This window comes from Nerophis lumbriciformis, linkage group LG30 (genome assembly GCF_033978685.3).
Source record: "Nerophis lumbriciformis linkage group LG30, RoL_Nlum_v2.1, whole genome shotgun sequence".
NCBI classification, from domain to species: domain Eukaryota; kingdom Metazoa; phylum Chordata; class Actinopteri; order Syngnathiformes; family Syngnathidae; genus Nerophis; species Nerophis lumbriciformis.
Window position 1 is genome coordinate 19,239,192 of NC_084577.2, and position 19,683 is coordinate 19,258,874.

Below are 19,683 nucleotides of genomic sequence, written 5' to 3' on the forward strand. Positions count from 1 at the left end.
AAGATGCAGTGGCTGGACCACCAGCTGACAGTCTTAAGTCCAGCATGCATGCATAGGGATGGCTATCACAGCTCAGTCCCATAATGACCCACATACTGTACATGAAGGGTATTTATTATTTTTTTATGTTTTATTATTTTATCATTGTATTACTTATGTGTATGTATTATTACGTTTATTACTTATAATTACTATTAATTAATTATATACATTTATTTTAATTAATAATAATAATAATTTTATTTTAAAAATGTATTTTTTATATAATAGTTGCTAAATTAATAGTTATTATTAATACATTTTTGTTTTACTTTTAATATCAGTTACTACATTTTTAGCTACTAATAATTAATACAAATAATTATTTTTATTTTAGCATTTGTTACTAAATAATAGGTGATATGTTTATTTTATTGTATTATCAATTACAAAAAATATCTGACATTATTTAATTAAATTCTTTATTTTTTAATATGGTTACTTAATTAAATCTTACTCTCGATTAATGTAATCAATTATTTTGTATTCAAATATTAGTCACTAAATTAATAGGTGTTAATGATTTAATTAATTTGTTTTGGAATGTATGTCATATTGGTGAAATGAGTAAATAATTATTTTAATAATTTTACTAAATCAAATGATATTACTTATGAATCAAATAATAATTTTATTTTTAATTGTACTATTAGTTACTATATTAAGTTATTATATTATTATTAATTTGTGTTGGATTTTATTTCTTATTAATTATTAATTTTGTAACTAATATTACAATTAAATAGTTATTATTGATGAATTAATTATTTTTTGTTACTAAATTAATAATAATATTACTTAAATATTGACTACCATTTTATTATACTATTGTTTACTTAGTTATTAGTTAATTCAGTGATTAATATTTAAATACAACATCATTGATTGTACTAATAGTAAACTTAATACTGATGTTTCTTTTTTGTTATTTCACCTTTTGCACTGAAATACTGCATTTTTAGTCAATTTTACTGATTGTTTCTGGGGATGAGACACCCAGTTGTGTGTGTGTGTGTGTGTGTGTGTGTGTGTGTGTGTGTGTGTGTGTGTGTGTGTGTGTGTGTGTGTGTGTGTGTGTGTGTGTGTGTGTGTGTGTGTGTGTGTGTGTGTGTGTGTGTGTGTTTGTATTTCTACCCTTCTTGAGACATCAACATGGAAAAGTACCTTCCATATGAGGAGCGGTGAACAAGTTAGGACATAAATCATGGTCCCAAAATGGAAAACCATTGCATCTAATAGAGAATGTCTCATTTGCACCCCTGGTGGTGAAATCCATCAAAATTAGGGTGGTCCCAAAAAGGGAGGGATTTTTCAAAAATGACTGTGTGTCGGTTTTAAAAGTGCTCCCCCTCTGGTCAACATATGAAATAACAAGCGTGTGTACAAATTTGAAGTGCTCCCCTCTGGCCAACATATGTAATAACAAGTGTTTGTAATATATTGAAATGTGCCCCTTTGGCCAAAATTAATTAAAAAAAATAAAAATAAAATGTATATAGAGACATACTGTAATAACTTGAAATAAATAATGAAGATTAAAAACCAATTACAAACAAAAAATTCCCCAAAAAATATTTCACTAAAAGCTTACCTTTTTTATATTTGCGTAGTATGTATATACACTATATTGCCAAAAGTATTTGGCCACCTGCCTTGACTCACATATGAACTTGAAGTGCCATCCCATTCCTAACCCATAGGGTTCAATATGATGTCGGTCCACCTTTTGCAGCTATTACAGCTTCAACTCTTCTGGGAAGGCTGTCCACAAGGTTGCGGAGTGTGTTTATAGGAATTTTCCACCCTTCTTCCAAAAGCGCATTGGTGAGGTCACACACTGATGTTGGTCGAGAAGGCCTGGCTCTCAGTCTCCGTTCTAATTTATCCCAAATGTCATCGGGTTCAGGTCAGGACTCTGTGCAGGCCAGTCAAGTTAATCTACACCAGACTGTCATCCATGTCTTTAAGGACCTTGCTTTGTGTACTGGTGCACAGTCATGTTGGAAGAAGAAGGGGTCCGCTCCAAACTGTTCCCACAAGATTGGGAGCATGGAATTGTCCAAAATGTTTTGGTATCCTGGAGCATTCAAAGTTCCTTTCACTGGAACTAGGGGGCCAAGCCCAACTCCGGAAAAACAACCCCACACCATAATTCCTCCTCCACCAAATTTCACACTCGGCACAATGCAGTCCGAAATGTACCGTTCTCCTGGCAACCTCCAAACCCACACTCGTCCATCAGATTGCTAGATGAAAAAGCATGATTCATTACTCCAGAGAAGACGGTGGTGTAAAGCACGTCGCCACTGGACTCTTGAGCAGCGGCGACGTGCTTTACACCACTGCATCCGACGCTTTGCATTGGACTTGGTGTCATGTCTGTGTGATCATGTTTTGTTTTAGTCATGTTCAATTTTGTTTTTGGACTTTTTGTGCACTTTTGTTTGTTTTGTCACCATAGCAACCGTTAGTTTTCACCTGTCACGTCACGCACCTGTTTCACGTTTTGAGTCACGCACCTGTTTTCGTTAATCATGTCTGTAGTATTTAAGTTCATTGTTTTCAGTTTGTCTTTCTGGCGACATCCCACAATTATGCTCTGCACATTCCTGACACTTGATTTCATGTCCATCGTTCACGCTGCTCTTTTAGTCCATGCCAAGTAAGTTTTTTGTTTATTAATGCTATAGTCTTTTGGTTTCATAGTTTGTTCTCCGCCACTGTGCGCGCTTTTCGTTTGTACTTTTTTTGATAATATTAAATAAATATGTACTCACATTCCCGTCTCGCCCGAGCCAACTTTCCGTTGCATTCCGGAAAAGCAAACACCCAGGACCAAGTCATGACACTTGGCGATGTATGGCTTAGATGCAGCTTCTCGGTCATGGAAACCCATTCCATGAAGCTCTCTGCGTACTGTTCGTGGGCTAATTGGAAGGTCACATGAAGTTTGGAGCTCTGTTGCAAACTGACTGTGCAGAAAGTCTTTGCACTATGCGCTTCAGCATCCACTGACCCCTCTCTGTCAGTTTACGTGGCCTACCACTTGGTGGCTGAGTTGCTGTTGTTCCCAAACTCTTCCATTTTTGTATAATGAAGCCGACAGTTGACTCTGGAATATTTAGGAACGAGGAAATTTCACGACTAGATTTGTTGCAACGGTGGCATCCTATGACAGTTCCACTGAGCTCCTGAGAGCGGCCCATTCTTTCACAAATGTTTGTAGAAACAGTCTCCGTGCCTAAGTGCTTGATTTCATTCTCGTAATTTGGATGGGTGGCCAAATACTTTTGGCAATATAGTGTATTATTAATGTTGTAAATACAAATCTTTATATATCTAGAAAGGGTGGTCCTAAAGAGAGAGGCATTTTTCAGAGGTCTCAAGAAGGTAACAAATACAAGGGTGTGTGTGTGTGTGTGTGTGTGTGTGTGTGTGTGTGTGTGTGTGTGTGTGTGTGTGTGTGTGTGTGTGTGTGTGTGTGTGTGTGTGTTTGTGTCAGGCTGTTGTTAATATATCTCCACCAATATGTAGATTAGCCCTTTTCCTCTGAGTGCACCTTCACCATTTAGAGCTTTCAATCACGCCACTGCTTTATGGGCGTACTCACACACACACACGCACACACACACATGTTAGTAAATATGCACTTTCAATCATTGTTTTGTATACCTCACCCACTCACGTGATTACATTGTGGCCAATTTGTGGTGACACGTTGATTTTAAACCAGCCGATCACATGTTCACCCAGACCAAGGTTCTTCGCTGGTCTCCAGGTATAGGACTAAGTGTGTTCCACTGCTCTGTGGTTACGTGGACTGCAGTGGAGTGGGCGAGCCCTGGGTGGGTTTATGTGTTGATTGCATTTGAGCAGCAAACCCCTCTTTAATGGAAATAGTGTGATCAATACTCTCTTTGAACGAACTGCTCAAAGTTGTGTGTGAGGGTGTTTAAAGGTCGACGGCACATGGAGATGGACGGGCGTCTTGCTGTTTGTGTTTGATGTTCGTTTTTTTTTTAAGCGGCAAGTCTAATAATAATAATAATAATGGATTAGATTTATATAGCGCTTTTCTATCGACTAGATCAGTGGTTCTCAACCTTTTTTCAGTGATGTACCCCCTTTTGAAATTGTTTTTAATTTAAGTACACATAAGCATTTTTGGTTGAAAAAAAGAGATAAAAGAAGTAAAATACAGCACTATGTCATCAGTTTCTGATTTATTAAATTGTATAACAGTGCAAAATATTGCTCATTTGTAGTGGTCTTTCTTGAACTATTTGGGGAAAAAAAGATAGGTTTTTATTTATATTTATAAAGGATTTTTGAATTGTTGCTATTTTTAGAATATTTAAAAAAAATCTCACTTACCCCTTGGCCAGGGGTCGGCAACCCGCGGCTCTAGAGCCGCATAGCGCCGCCCTAGTGGCTCCCTGGAGCTTTTCCAAAGATGTATGAAAAATGGAAAAAGATGAGGGGAAAGAATTTATAATTTCGTTTTAATATGGTTTCTGTAGGAAGCCAAACATGACACAAACCTCCCTAATTGTTATAAATCACACTGTTTATGTTAAACATGCTTCACTGATTCGAGTATTTGACGAGCGCCGTTTTGTCCTACTAATTTTGGCGGTCCTTGAACTCACCTTAGTTTGTTTACATGTATAACTTTCTCCGACTTTCTAGGACGTGTTTTATGCCACTTCTTTTTCTGTCTCATTTTGTCCACCAAACTTTTAACGTTGTGCATGAATCCACAAAGGTGAGTTTTGTTGATGTTATTGACTTGTGTGGAGTGCTAATCGGGCATATTTGGTCACTGCATGACTGCAAGCTAATCGATGCTAACATGCTATTTAGGCTAGCTATATGTACATATTGCATCATAATGCCTCGTTTGTAGCTATATTTGAGGTCATTTAGTTTCCTTTAAGTCCAATTTATATCTCATGACACACTATCTGTATGTAATATGGCTTTTAATTTTTTTGCGGCTCCAGACAGATTTGTTTTTGTATTTTTGGTCCAATATGGCTCTTTTAACATTTTGGGTTGCCGACCCCTGCCCTTGGCATACCTTCAAGTACCCCCAGGGGTACGCGTACCCCCATTTGAGAACCACTGGACTAGATACTCAATCTGAGCTTGATGAGGGAAATGAATGAATGGATTTTTGCACATCCTTTTCAACCTATATTCGAATGAATAGACTGCAAAGACAAGATATTTAACGTTCAAACTGGTACATTTTTTTAATTGTTTTTGCAAATATTAGCTCATTTGGAATTTGATGCCTGCAACATGTTTCAAAAAAGCTGGCACGAGTGGCAAGAAAGACTGAGAAAGTTGAGGAATGCTCATCAAACACTTATTTGGAACATCCCACAGGTGAACAGGCTAATTGGGAACAGGTGGGTGCCATGATTGGGTATAAAAGCAGCTTCCGTGAAATGCTCAGTCATTCACAAACAAGGATGGGGCGAGGGTCACCACTTTGTGAAGAAATGCGTGAGCAAATTGTTTAAGAACAACATTTCTCAATCAGCTATTGCAAGGAATTTAGGGATTTCACCATCTACGGTCTGTGGTATCATCAAAAGGTTCAGAGAATCTGGAGAAATCACTGCACGTAAGCAGCAAGGCTAAAAACTAGCATTGAATGCCCGTGATCTTCGATCCCTCAGGCGGTACTGCATCAAAAATCGACTTCAGTGTGTAAAGGATATCACCACACAGGCTAAGGAATGTTTTAGAAAACCACTGTCAAGAAACTACAGTTCGTCGCAACATCTACCGTATTTTTCAGAGTATAAGTCGCTCCGGAGTATAAGTCGCACCGGCCGAAAATGCATAGTAAAGAAGGAAAAAAACATAAGTCGCATTTTTGGGGGAAATTTTTTTGATAAAAGCCAACACCAAGAATAGGCATTTGAAAGGCAATTTAAAATAAATAAAGAATAGTGAACAACAGGCTGAATAAGTGTACGTTATATGAGGCATAAATAACCAACTGAGAACATGCCTGGTATGTTAACGTAACATATTATGGTAAGAGTCATTCAAATAACTATAACATATAGAACATGCTATACGTTTACCAAACAATCTGTCACTCCTAATCGCTAAATCCCATGAAATCTTATACGTCTAGTCTCTTACGTGAATGAGCTAAATAATATTATTTGATATTTTACGGTAATGTGTTAATAATTTCACACATAAGTCGCTCCTGAGTATAAGTCGCAACCCCGGCCAAACTAAAAATATGGTATAAGTGCAAGTTAAAAATGTTCTATGCAAAGCGAAAGCCATTTATCAACAACACCCAGAAACTGGGCCCGAGCTCATCTAAGATAGACTGATGCAAAGTGGAAAAGTGTTCTGTGGTCTGACGAGTCCACATTTCAAATAGTTTTTGGAAACTGTGGACGTTGTTGTCCTCCGGAACAAAGAGGAAAAGAACCATCCGGACTGTTCTAAGCGCAAAGTTGAAAAGCCAGCATCTGTGATGGTATGGGGGTGTATTAGTGCCCAAGGCATGGGTAACTTACACATCTGTGAAGGCACCATTAATGCTGAAAGTTACATACAGGTTTTGGAGCAACAGCTAGCGGGTCACCTGATAACCTTTCCACGTAGGAGAGGGGGGCAGAGCAGAAAAGAGACGGCAGATCAACTGGTCTGTTTAAAGGCTAGAGTATATAAATTACTTTTAATGCTTCTACTGATGCTAGTGAGTCAGACCGGATGTTTTTGTCGGAGCTTATGGAGTTCACTTTGACATTTGCTACGCCATCTAGTGGTCAGGAGGCTTAATTCAAAGTTTGCTTGCGACTTAAAGCACAACAATTAGCCGAGAGACTGCTCGTATCTTAAAACTCTCAATACACTCGATATTTTACCTCTTTTTGTTTTGCTTGATTGCATTTACAGTGCGGGTTGACAGTGTTTTTAGGCGCTGGCACACTACATTATTGCATGCCATCCGTCAGACTGGCAGCTGTATTTCATCCACACAGAAAGCGAGGTCTCGTTCTTTCCTTTTTCCGCTCCGACTGTCAAAGTGAGAAAAGCGTTCCTTGAACCATGTAGCGCAAAAGGCAGCCTTAGAGAAATGTGAATGCTAATTACGCCATTATTCAGCTGCTGTTAGATTGCACTAATCACCATTTCCATCCGGCTGATGGACTACATTAGGCCAGCGTGCTCCGCTTGATTGGCCGAGTCGTCGTCTGCGGCTCAACATGTGGCACGTTCATACGCTCGTCATGTTGGACCCTTCCTGGTTTCTTGGAATTGTTCTTTTTTTAAATTGAATTTGGACCCTTCCTGAGTTTTTGGAATTGTTCTTTAAGGTACAGCTAGGGCACGGGTCGGCAACTCGCGGCTCTAGAGCCGCAGCGGCTCCTTAGCGCCGCCCTAGTGGCTCTCTGGAGCTTTTTAAAAAATGTATGAAAAATGGAAAAAGATGAGGGGAAAACATTTTTTGTTTTGTTTTAATATGGTGGACAAACATGACACAAACCTCCCTAATTGTTATAAAGCACACTGTTTGTATTAAACATGCTTCACTGATTCGAGTATTTGGTGGGCGCCGTTTTGTCGTACTAATTTTGGCGGTCCTTGAACTCACCGTAGTTTGTGTACATTTATAACTTTCTCCGACTTTCTAACACGTGTTTTATGCCACTTCTTTTTCTGTCTCATTTTGTCCACCAAACTTTTAACGTAAATGCACAAAAGTGAGTTTTGTTGATGTTATTGACTTTGTGGAGTGATAATCAGGCATATTTGGTCACTGCATGACTGCAAGCTAATCGATGCTAACATGCTATTTAGGCTAGCTATATGTACATATTGCATCATTATTCCTCATTTGTAGCTATATTTGAGGTAATTTAGTTTCCTTTAAGTCATCTTAATTCAATTTATATCTCATGACACACTATCTGTATGTAATATGGCTTTTAATTTTTTGCGGCTCCAGACAGATTTTTTTTTTTGTATTTTTGGTCCAATATGGCTCCTTCAACATTTTGGGTTGCCGACCCCTGATCTAGGGTGATTTTTACAAACAGCAATGTTGCGCACAAATGTATATTTATTATGGCGTTAGCGTGTTTTTAGGTTTTAGTATCAACATTTCAGCTTTGTCTTCATTATGTTACACCTTTTTTCTCAAGTTTGACATTTTGGCTGTTTTTAATTTTTATTTTCGCAGGTCATAAAAAAAACAATGACCTTTTGCAATCTCCTCAAACTGCTGCAAATTTATTTGTCTATCCATTATAGTTTTATGTTATGAGCCATTGTATTTATTATGTTATTAATGTGTTATTATTCATTAGCACCTCCCACCCCAAACACACACACACACCTTGTCAAACACTCCCCAATCTTGTCCCAAACATTTGCGCTACGTTTGTGCTGCGACCCCGAAAGGGACAAGCGGTAGAAAATGGATGGATGGATGTTATTAACGTATTATTATTCATGACCGTCCCCTCATGGGTTCCCCGAACTCCTCCCATGTCCGAGTTTTTGTCTCCGCGACATGGAAAACGACTTCCGGACGGCTTCGAAGCGATTCTGGACCACCATCCGCCGCTTCAGGAAAGTGAAGCAGTGCACTGTCAACACCTTGTATGGTGCGAATGGTGTTCTGCTGACCTCGACTGCAGATGTTGTGGATCGGTGGAGGGAAGCAGTGCCTGGGGAATCTGTGGTGGGCTCTCCTATTTCTGGGGCTGAGGTTGCTGAGGAAGTTAAAAAGCTCCTCGGTGGACATCCGCCCGGAGTTCCTTAAGGCTCTGGATGCTGCGGGGCTGTCTTGGTTGACAAGACTCTGCAGCATCGCGTGGACATCGGGGGTGGTACCTCTGGATTGGCAGACCGGGGTGGTGGTTCCTCTCTTTAAGAAGGGGAACCGGAGGGTGTGTTCCACTATCGTGGGATTGCACTCCTCAGCCGTAAGGTTTATTCAGGTGTACTGGAGAGGAGGCTACGCGGGATAGTCAAACCTCGGATTCAGGAGGACCAGTGTGGTTTTCGTCCTGGTCGTGGAAATGGGGACTAGCTCTATACTCTCGGCAGGGTCTTTGAGGGTGCATGGGAGTTTGCCCAACCAGTCTACATGTGCTTTGTGGACTTGGAGAAGGCATTCGACCATGTCCCTCGGGAGGTCCTGTGGGGAGTGCTCAGAGAGTATGGGGTATCGGACTGTCTGATTGTGGCTGTCCGCTCCCTGTACGATCAGTGTCAGAGCTTGGTCCGCATTGTCGGCAGTAAGTCGGACACGTTTCCAGTGAGGGTTGGACTCCGCCAAGGCTGCCCTTTGTCACCGATTCTGTTCATAACTTTTATGGATAGAATTTCTAGGCGCAGTCAAGGCGTTGAGGGGATCCGGTTTGGTGGCTGCAGGATTAGGTCTCTGCTATTTGCAGATGATGTGGTCCTGAAGGCTTCATCTGGCCAGGATCTTCAGCTCTCACTGGATCGATACGCAGCCGAGTGTGAAGCGACTGGGATGAGAATCAGCACCTCCAAGTCCGAGTCCATGGTTCTCGCTCGGAAAAGGGTGGAGTGCCATCTCCGGGTTGGGGAGGAGACCCTGCCCCAAGTACCTAGGAGTCTTGTTCACGAGTGGGGGAAGAGTGGATTGTGAGATCAACAGGCGGATCGGTGCGGCATCTTCAGTAATGCGGACGCTGTATCGATCCGTTGTGGTGAAGAAGGAGCTGAGCCGGAAGGCAAAGCTCTCAATTTACCGGTTGATCTACGTTCCCATCCTCACCTATGGTCATGAGCTTTGGGTTATGACCGAAAGGAAAAGATCACGGGTACAGGCGGCCGAAATGAGTTTCCTCCGCCGGGTGGCAGAGCTCTCCCTTAGAGATAAGGTGAGAAGCTCTGCCATCCGGGAGGAGCTCAAAGTAAAGCCGCTGCTCCTCCGCATCGAGAGGAGCCAGATGAGGTGGTTCGGGCAGCTGGTCAGGATGCCACCCGAACGCCTCCCTAGGGAGGTGTTTAGGGCACGTCCAACCGGTCGGAGGCCACGGGGAAGACCCAGGACACGTTGGGAAGACTATGTCTCCCGGCTGGCCTGGGAACGCCTCGGGATCCCCCGGGAAGAGCTGGACGAAGTGGCCGGGGAGAGGAAAGTCTGGGCTTCCCTGTTTAGGCTGCTGCCCCCGCGACCCGACCTCGGATAAGCGGAAGAAGATGGATGGATGGATGGATGGATGGTTGGACGGTCCCCTCACTCTTGTCAAAATGTCCCCAAACTTGACCCAAATGTTTGTGCAACATTTGTGCCGCAAATTTGTTTGTCTAACATTATAGTTTTTATGTCATTACCTATTGTATTTATGTTATTAACGTGTTATTATTCATAACCAGCCCCCCACCTTGTCAAAATCCCCCCAATCTTGTCCCAAACGTTTGTGTACATTTGTGCTACAAATTTGTTTGTCCAGCCATTATAGTTTTTATATTATCAGCTATTGTATTTATTATGTTATTAACGTGTTATTATTCATAACCAGCCCCGCACTTTGTCAAAATTTTCCCCAAACTTGTCCCAAACGTTTGTGCTACATTTGTGCTGCAAATTTGTTTCTCACCATTATAGTTCTCATGTTATTACCTATTGTATTTATGTTGTTAAGGCGTTATTATTCATAACCATCCCCCTAATCTTGTCCCAAACGTTTGCGCTACTTTTGTGCTGGTTTGTGCTACAATCATTTTGTCTGTTATAGTTTTTATGTTATTAACGTGTTATTATTCATAACCAGCCCCCCACCTTGTCAAAAATCTCCCCAAACTTGTCCCAAACTTTTGTGCTACATTTTTGCTGGTTTGTGCCACATTTGTGTCTATTATAATGTTTGTTATTAACTATTATATGTTTTATGATATTAACGTGTTGTTATTCATAACCAGCCCCCCACCTTGTCAACATCTGCCCAAACTTGACCCAAACGTTTGTGCAACATGTGTGCTACAAATTTGTTTGTCCAGCCATTATAGTTTTTATGTTATTAGCTATTGTATTTATTATGTTATTAAGGTGTTATTATTCATAACCAGACCCCCCCACCTTGTCAAAAATCTCCCCAAACTTGTCCCAAAAGTTTGTGCTAAATTTGTGCTGCAAATTTGTCTCACCATTATAGTTCTCATGTTATTACTTATAGTATTTATGTTATTAAGGTGTTATTATTCATAACCATCCCCCCAATCTTGTCCCCAAACGTTTGCGCTACTTTTGTGCTGGTTTGTGTTACAATCATTTTGTCTGTTATAGTTTTTATGTTATTAACGTGTTATTATTCATAACCATAACAACATTTGTGCTGGTTTGTGCCACAATTTTGTCTATTATAATGTTTATGTTATTAACTATTACATTTGTTATGATATTAACGTGTTATTATTCATAACCAGCCCCCCACCTTGTCAAAATCTCCCCAAACTTGACTCAAACGTTTGTGCAACTTTTGTGCTGCAAATTTGTTTGTCTAGTCATTATAGTTTTATGTTATTACCTATTGTATTTATGTTATTAACGTGTTATTATTCATAACCAGCCCCCCATCTTGTCAAATTCCCCTCAATCTTGTCCCAAACGTTTGCGCTACAATTGTGCTGGTTTGTGCTGCAATTATTTTGTCTGTTATAGTTTTTATGTTATTAACGTGCTGCAAACTGTTTGTCAAACTATTATAGTTGTAATGTTATGGGGGTGGTAATGCATAAAAAAACATGTTAATAATATAAAAAATATATAAAATATATAATAATATAATATACAAAATACACACACACCTTGTCAAAATACCCCCGATCTTGTCCTAAACGTTTGTGCTACATTTGTGCCTCAATTTTGTTTATTATAATTGTTATGTTTTATGTTATTAACGCGTTATTATTCATAACCAGCCCCCCCACCTTGTCAAAATCTCCCCATACTTGTCACAAAAGTTTGTGCTACATTTGTGCTGCAAACTGTTTGTCCAACTTTTATAGATGTAATGTTATGGTGCTGATTATGCATAAAAATTTTTTTAATAATATACAAAAATATATAAAATATATCATAATATAATATAAGAAATATACACACACCTTGTCAAAATCCCCCCGATCTTGTCCCAAACATTTGTGCTACATTTGTGCCTCAATTTTGTTTATTATAATTATGTTTTATGTTATTAACGCGTTATTATTCATAACCAGCCCCCCCACCTTGTCAAAATCTCCCCATACTTGTCCCAAACGTTTGTGCTACATTTGTGCTGCAAAATGTTTGTCCAACTATTATAGTTGTAATGTTATGGTGCTAGTTATGCATAAAAAAATGTTAATAATATACAAAAATATATAAAATATATCATAATATAATATAAGAAATATACACACTCCTTGTCAAAATCCCCCCGATCTTGTCCCAAACATTTGTGCTACATTTGTGCCTCAATTTTGTTTATTATAATTGTTATGTTTTATGTTATTAACGTGTTATTATTCATAACCAGCCCCCCCACCTTGTCAAAATCTCCCCATACTTGTCACAAAAGTTTGTGCTACATTTGTGCTGCAAACTGTTTGTCCAACTTTTATAGTTGTAATGTTATGGTGCTGATTATGCATTAAAAAAAAAAATGTCAATAATATACAAAAATATATAAAATATAATATAAGAAATATACACACACCTTGTCAAAATCCCCCCGATCTTGTCCCAAATATTTGTGCTACATTTGTGCCTCAATTTTGTTTATTATAATTGTTATGTTTTATGTTATTAACGCGTTATTATTCATAACCAGCCCCCCCACCTTGTAAAATCTCTCCAAACTTGTCCCAAACGTTTGTGCTACATTTGTGCTGCAAACTGTTTGTCCAACTTTTATAGTTGTAATGTTATGGTGCTAGTTATGCATAAAAAACATGTTAATAATATACAAAAATATATAAAATATATCACAATATAATATAAGAAAAACACACACACCTTGTCAAAATTCCCCCGATCGTGTCCTCAACATTTGTGCTACATTTGTGCCTCAATTTTGTTTATTATAATTGTTATGTTTTATGTTATTAACGCTATATTATTCATAACCAGCCCCCCCCCGCCCCCCACACCTTGTCAAAATCTCCCCATACTTGTCCCAAACGTTTGTGCTACATTTGTGCTGCAAAATGTTTGTCCAACTATTATAGTTGTAATGTTACGGTGCTAGTTATGCATAATTTTTTTTTTAATAATATACAAAAATATATAAAATATACCATAATATAATATAAGAAATATACACACACCTTGTCAAAATCCCCCCGATCTTGTCCCAAACATTTGTGCTACATTTGTGCCTCAATTTTGTTTATTATAATTGTTATGTTTTATGTTATTAACGCGTTATTATTCATAACCAGCCCCCCCAACCTTGTCAAAATCTCTCCAAACTTGTCCCAAACGTTTGTGCTACATTTGTGCTGCAAACTGTTTGTCCAACTATTATAGTTGTAATGTTATGGTGCTAGTTATGCATAAAAAAACATGTTAATAATATAAAAAATATATAAAATATACAGGTAAAAGCCAGTAAATTAGAATATTTTGAAAAACTTGATTTATTTCAGTAATTGCATTCAAAAGGTGTAACTTGTACATTATATTTATTCATTGCACACAGACTGATGCATTCAAATGTTTATTTCATTTAATTTTGATGATTTGAAGTGGCAACAAATGAAAATCCAAAATTCCGTGTGTCACAAAATTAGAATATTACTTAAGGCTAAAACAAAAAAGGGATTTTTAGAAATGTTGGCCAACTGAAAAGTATGAAAATGAAAAATATGAGCATGTACAATACTCAATACTTGGTTGGAGCTCCTTTTGCCTCAATTACTGCGTTAATGCGGCGTGGCATGGAGTCGATGAGTTTCTGGCACTGCTCAGGTGTTATGAGAGCCCAGGTTGCTCTGATAGTGGCCTTCAACTCTTCTGCGTTTTTGGGTCTGGCATTCTGCATCTTCCTTTTCACAATACCCCACAGATTTTCTATGGGGCTAAGGTCAGGGGAGTTGGCGGGCCAATTTAGAACAGAAATACCATGGTCCGTAAACCAGGCACGGGTAGATTTTGCGCTGTGTGCAGGCGCCAAGTCCTGTTGGAACTTGAAATCTCCATCTCCATAGAGCAGGTCAGCAGCAGGAAGCATGAAGTGCTCTAAAACTTGCTGGTAGACGGCTGCGTTGACCCTGGATCTCAGGAAACAGAGTGGACCGACACCAGCAGATGACATGGCACCCCAAACCATCACTGATGGTGGAAACTTTACACTAGACTTCAGGCAACGTGGATCCTGTGCCTCTCCTGTCTTCCTCCAGACTCTGGGACCTCGATTTCTAAAGGAAATGCAAAATTTGCTTTCGTCAGAAAACATGACTTTGGACCACTCAGCAGCAGTCCAGCTGGTGTCGGTCCACTCTGTTTCCTGAGATCCAGGGTCAACGCAGCCGTCTACCAGCAAGTTTTAGAGCACTTCATGCTTCCTGCTGCTGACCTGCTCTATGGAGATGGAGATTTCAAGTTCCAACAGGACTTGGCGCCTGCACACAGCGCAAAATCTACCCGTGCCTGGTTTACGGACCATGGTATTTCTGTTCTAAATTGGCCCGCCAACTCCCCTGACCTTAGCCCCATAGAAAATCTGTGGGGTATTGTGAAAAGGAAGATGCAGAATGCCAGACCCAAAAACGCAGAAGAGTTGAAGGCCACTATCAGAGCAACCTGGGCTCTCATAACACCTGAGCAGTGCCAGAAACTCATCGACTCCATGCCACGCCGCATTAACGCAGTAATTGAGGCAAAAGGAGCTCCAACCAAGTATTGAGTATTGGACATGCTCATATTTTTCATTTTCATACTTTTCAGTTGGCCAACATTTCTAAAAATCCCTTTTTTTTATTAGCCTAAAGTAATATTCTAATTTTGTGACACACGGAATTTTGGATTTTCATTTGTTGCCACTTCAAATCATCAAAATTAAATGAAATAAACATTTGAATGCATCAGTCTGTGTGCAATGAATAAATATAATGTACAAGTTACACCTTTTGAATGCAATTACTGAAATAAATCAAGTTTTTCAAAATATTCTAATTTACTGGCTTTTACCTGTATAATATAAGAAATAAACACACACCTTGTCAAAATCTCCTCGATCTTGTCCTAAACATTTGTGCTACATTTGTGCCTCAATTTTGTTTATTATAATTGTTATGTTTTATGTTATTAACGCGTTATTATTCATAACCAGCCCCCCCACCTTGTCAAAATCTCCCCATACTTGTCACAAAAGTTTGTGCTACATTTGTGCTGCAAACTGTTTGTCCAACTTTTATAGTTGTAATGTTATGGTGCTGATTATGCATAAAAAAAAAAGTTAATAATATACAAAAATATATAAAATATATCATAATACAATATAAGAAATATACACACACCTTGTCAAAATCCCCCCGATCGTGTCCTCAACGTTTGTGCTACATTTGTGCCTCAATTTTGTTTATTATAATTGTTATGTTTTATGTTAACGCGTTATTATTCATAACCAGCCCCCCCACCTTGTCAAAATCTCCCCATACTTGTCCGAAAAGTTTGTGCTACATTTGTGCTGCAAACTGTTTGTCCAACTTTTATAGTTGTAATGTTATGGTGCTCATTATGCATAAAAAAAACTGTTAATAATATACAAAAATATATAAAATATATCATAATATAATATAAGAAATATACACACACCTTGTCAAAATCTCCCCGATCTTGTCCCAAACATTTGTGCTACATTTGTGCCTCAATTTTGTTTATTATAATTGTTATGTTTTATGTTATTAACGTGTTATTATTCATAACCAGCCCCCCCACCTTGTCAAAATCTCCCCATACTTGTCCGAAAAGTTTGTGCTACATTTGTGCTGCAAACTGTTTGTCCAACTTGTATAGTTGTAATGTTATGGTGCTGATTATGCATTAAAAAAAAAAAAGTTAATAATATACAAAAATATATAAAATATATCATAATATAATATAAGAAATATACACACACCTTGTCAAAATCCCCCCGATCTTGTCCCAAACATTTGTGCTACATTTGTGCCTCAATTTTGTTTATTATAATTGTTATGTTTTATGTTATTAACGCGTTATTATTCATAACCAGCCCCCCCACCTTGTCAAAATCTCCCCATACTTGTCACAAAAGTTTGTGCTACATTTGTGCTGCAAACCGTTTGTCCAACTTTTATAGTTGTAATGTTATGGTGCTGATTATGCATAAAAAAAAATGTTAATAATATACAAAAATATATAAAATATATCATAATACAATATAAGAAATATACACACACCTTGTCAAAATCCCCCCGATCGTGTCCTCAACGTTTGTGCTACATTTGTGCCTCAATTTTGTTTATTATAATTGTTATGTTTTATGTTAACGCGTTATTATTCATAACCAGCCCCCCCACCTTGTCAAAATCTCCCCATACTTGTCCGAAAAGTTTGTGCTACATTTGTGCTGCAAACTGTTTGTCCAACTTTTATAGTTGTAATGTTATGGTGCTCATTATGCATAAAAAAAACTGTTAATAATATACAAAAATATATAAAATATATCATAATATAATATAAGAAATATACACACACCTTGTCAAAATCTCCCCGATCTTGTCCCAAACATTTGTGCTACATTTGTGCCTCAATTTTGTTTATTATAATTGTTATGTTTTATGTTATTAACGTGTTATTATTCATAACCAGCCCCCCCACCTTGTCAAAATCTCCCCATACTTGTCCGAAAAGTTTGTGCTACATTTGTGCTGCAAACTGTTTGTCCAACTTGTATAGTTGTAATGTTATGGTGCTGATTATGCATTAAAAAAAAAAAAGTTAATAATATACAAAAATATATAAAATATATCATAATATAATATAAGAAATATACACACACCTTGTCAAAATCCCCCCGATCTTGTCCCAAACATTTGTGCTACATTTGTGCCTCAATTTTGTTTATTATAATTGTTATGTTTTATGTTATTAACGCGTTATTATTCATAACCAGCCCCCCCACCTTGTCAAAATCTCCCCATACTTGTCACAAAAGTTTGTGCTACATTTGTGCTGCAAACCGTTTGTCCAACTTTTATAGTTGTAATGTTATGGTGCTGATTATGCATAAAAAAAAATGTTAATAATATACAAAAATATATAAAATATATCATAATACAATATAAGAAATATACACACACCTTGTCAAAATCCCCCCGATCGTGTCCTCAACGTTTGTGCTACATTTGTGCCTCAATTTTGTTTATTATAATTGTTATGTTTTATGTTAACGCGTTATTATTCATAACCAGCCCCCCCACCTTGTCAAAATCTCCCCATACTTGTCCGAAAAGTTTGTGCTACATTTGTGCTGCAAACTGTTTGTCCAACTTTTATAGTTGTAATGTTATGGTGCTGATTATGCATAAAAAAAACTGTTAATAATATACAAAAATATATAAAATATATCATAATATAATATAAGAAATATACACACACCTTGTCAAAATCCCCCCGATCTTGTCCCAAACATTTGTGCTACATTTGTGCCTCAATTTTGTTTATTATAATTGTTATGTTTTATGTTATTAACGTGTTATTATTCATAACCAACCCCCCCACCTTGTCAAAATCTCTCCAAACTTGTCCCAAACGTTTGTGCTACATTTGTGCTGCAAATTGTTTGTCCAACTTTTATAGTTGTAATGTTATGGTGCTAGTTATGCATAAAAAAACATGTTAATAGTATAAAAAATATAATAGTTAGACCAAAAAAATGGCTGCGTAATTGTAATATTTGCAGTGATACGGGGGCCATGGGATTAACCAAGGTTAATGCAAATTCAAAAGTGTGATTAATCTGATTGATTGAAAAAAATGTATATAATTTGACAATATTGCATAAAAGATGCATTGCTTTTTTTAAGCCTTTTCTACCAAATTAAAAACAATTTGCTGCCCTCTTGCTTCCCTGCATGTACGTGTGAGGCGTAAACAAACGTGAAACAAGGCGAAGGTTGATGGAGGCAGTAAGACCCTGAGGATGAGCAGGAGGAGGGGTTGGGAGGCGAGAGGAGGAGGAGGAGGAGGAGGAGGAGGAGGAGGAGGGGCCACGCTCACTTCGGGCTGTGAGCGCCGCAGCTCCTCTCGCTGTCAGTGCACCAGTGTGTGTCCCAGGCAGTGCGTCGCTGGTGCGTGCGTGTGACTCCCGCGCTCTCTCTACGTACGACAGGTGGAGATGACATGACCGCGTTGGAGAGGAAGAAAGGAAAGGACCTGTAAGGGCTGCACACACCTTTTTAAATTCCGTCAGAGCGCACGCAGAGAGCGGACGTGTGTGCGTGTGTGTGTGCGTGTGTGTGTGTGTGAGGGTCTTTATCAGTCAAACTCTGGCAAAGCAAAACCACGTGACCGGACCTTTTTTGTTTTTGTTCCTGTTCCTGCAGACGCAGTCAGCAGGTGTTGCTGCGTCCCGAGGAGAGTTCCCTTCCCGGGCTGAGCAGCAGACAGTCCGCCACCTTGTCCGAACAAGTCCAGGTAAGAGCTTTCTTGCCAAAAGCGGGAACTTAAACAGGAACCCTCTTCACGCTCGGCCAGTCTGTCACAAGCACACTTGTGAAACCCTTCTTTTATGCAATCCCTCTCAATGTCACACATTCATGTTTGTGGAGCGATAAACTTGTTCCCCCCCACCCCCCTTTGGGCCAAGGTAAGTCCGCTTTGATTGTGTGATTGTTATCACTCACCCTGGTTGGAGGGAAGATGTGTGTGTGTGTGTGTGTGTGTGTGTGTAAGCGTGCACGTGATAATCATCAAAACATAAACGCTCATCAAGACGCCAGGGAGGAAATTAAAAGCGGCGACAGTTTTGTCCCAGCGGTGGTAAAACTGCTTGCACCAGTGTGGGATCTGATTGTGTGTGCTGTATCGTCGTCGTTGTGTACCGTGTTGAGTGCTTCTCAAACTTTTTTCACCGAGTAGCACCTCAGAAAAACACTTGGCTCTCCAAGTGCATTGAAATACAGTAGTGTAGTAGGCCTAAGTATTCGTTAAAAACAAGGTAAAGGTTTTGTTTAACAAGTATATGTTGTGTACAGGAGGAGTTGACGGCACAGACAACAAAGGGGCGTAGTTTAGCTCTATGTATTTATCATATATATTTACAATATATACAATAACCAAACAGGGCAGCACAGTGGTACAGGGGTTAGTGCGTGGAAGGTCCTGGGTTCAATCCTGGGCTTCAGGATCTTTCTGTGTGGAGTTTGCATGTTCTCCCCGTGACTGCGTGGGTTCCCTCCGGGTACTACGGCTTCCTCCCACTTCCAAAAACATGCACCTGGGAATAGGTTGATTGGCAACACTAAATTGGCCCTAGTGTGTGAATGTGAGTGTGAATGTTGTCTGTCTATCTGTGTTGGCCCTGCGATGAGCTGGCGACTTGTCCAAGGTGTACCCCGCCTTCCGCCCAAATGCAGCTGAGATAGGCTCCAGCGACCCCCCACGACTCCGAA

At 39.0% G+C, this 19,683-nt stretch overlaps 1 protein-coding gene across 4 annotated transcripts in view; it reads left to right on the plus strand.

The window, feature by feature from the left end:
* Window positions 1-19,683, plus strand: part of pde2a (phosphodiesterase 2A) — a 509,748-nt gene that overhangs the window by 159,931 nt on the left and 330,134 nt on the right. For 3 of the 4 annotated variants that reach the window (XM_061925765.1, XM_061925768.1, XM_061925766.1), the window contains exon 2: window positions 18,616-18,706. In XM_061925765.1, the coding sequence (XP_061781749.1) occupies window positions 18,616-18,706 (91 nt within the window). Of the gene's footprint in view, window positions 1-18,339; window positions 18,448-18,615; window positions 18,707-19,683 lie in introns of those variants that run through there. The other variant, XM_061925767.1, reaches the window with a different exon arrangement.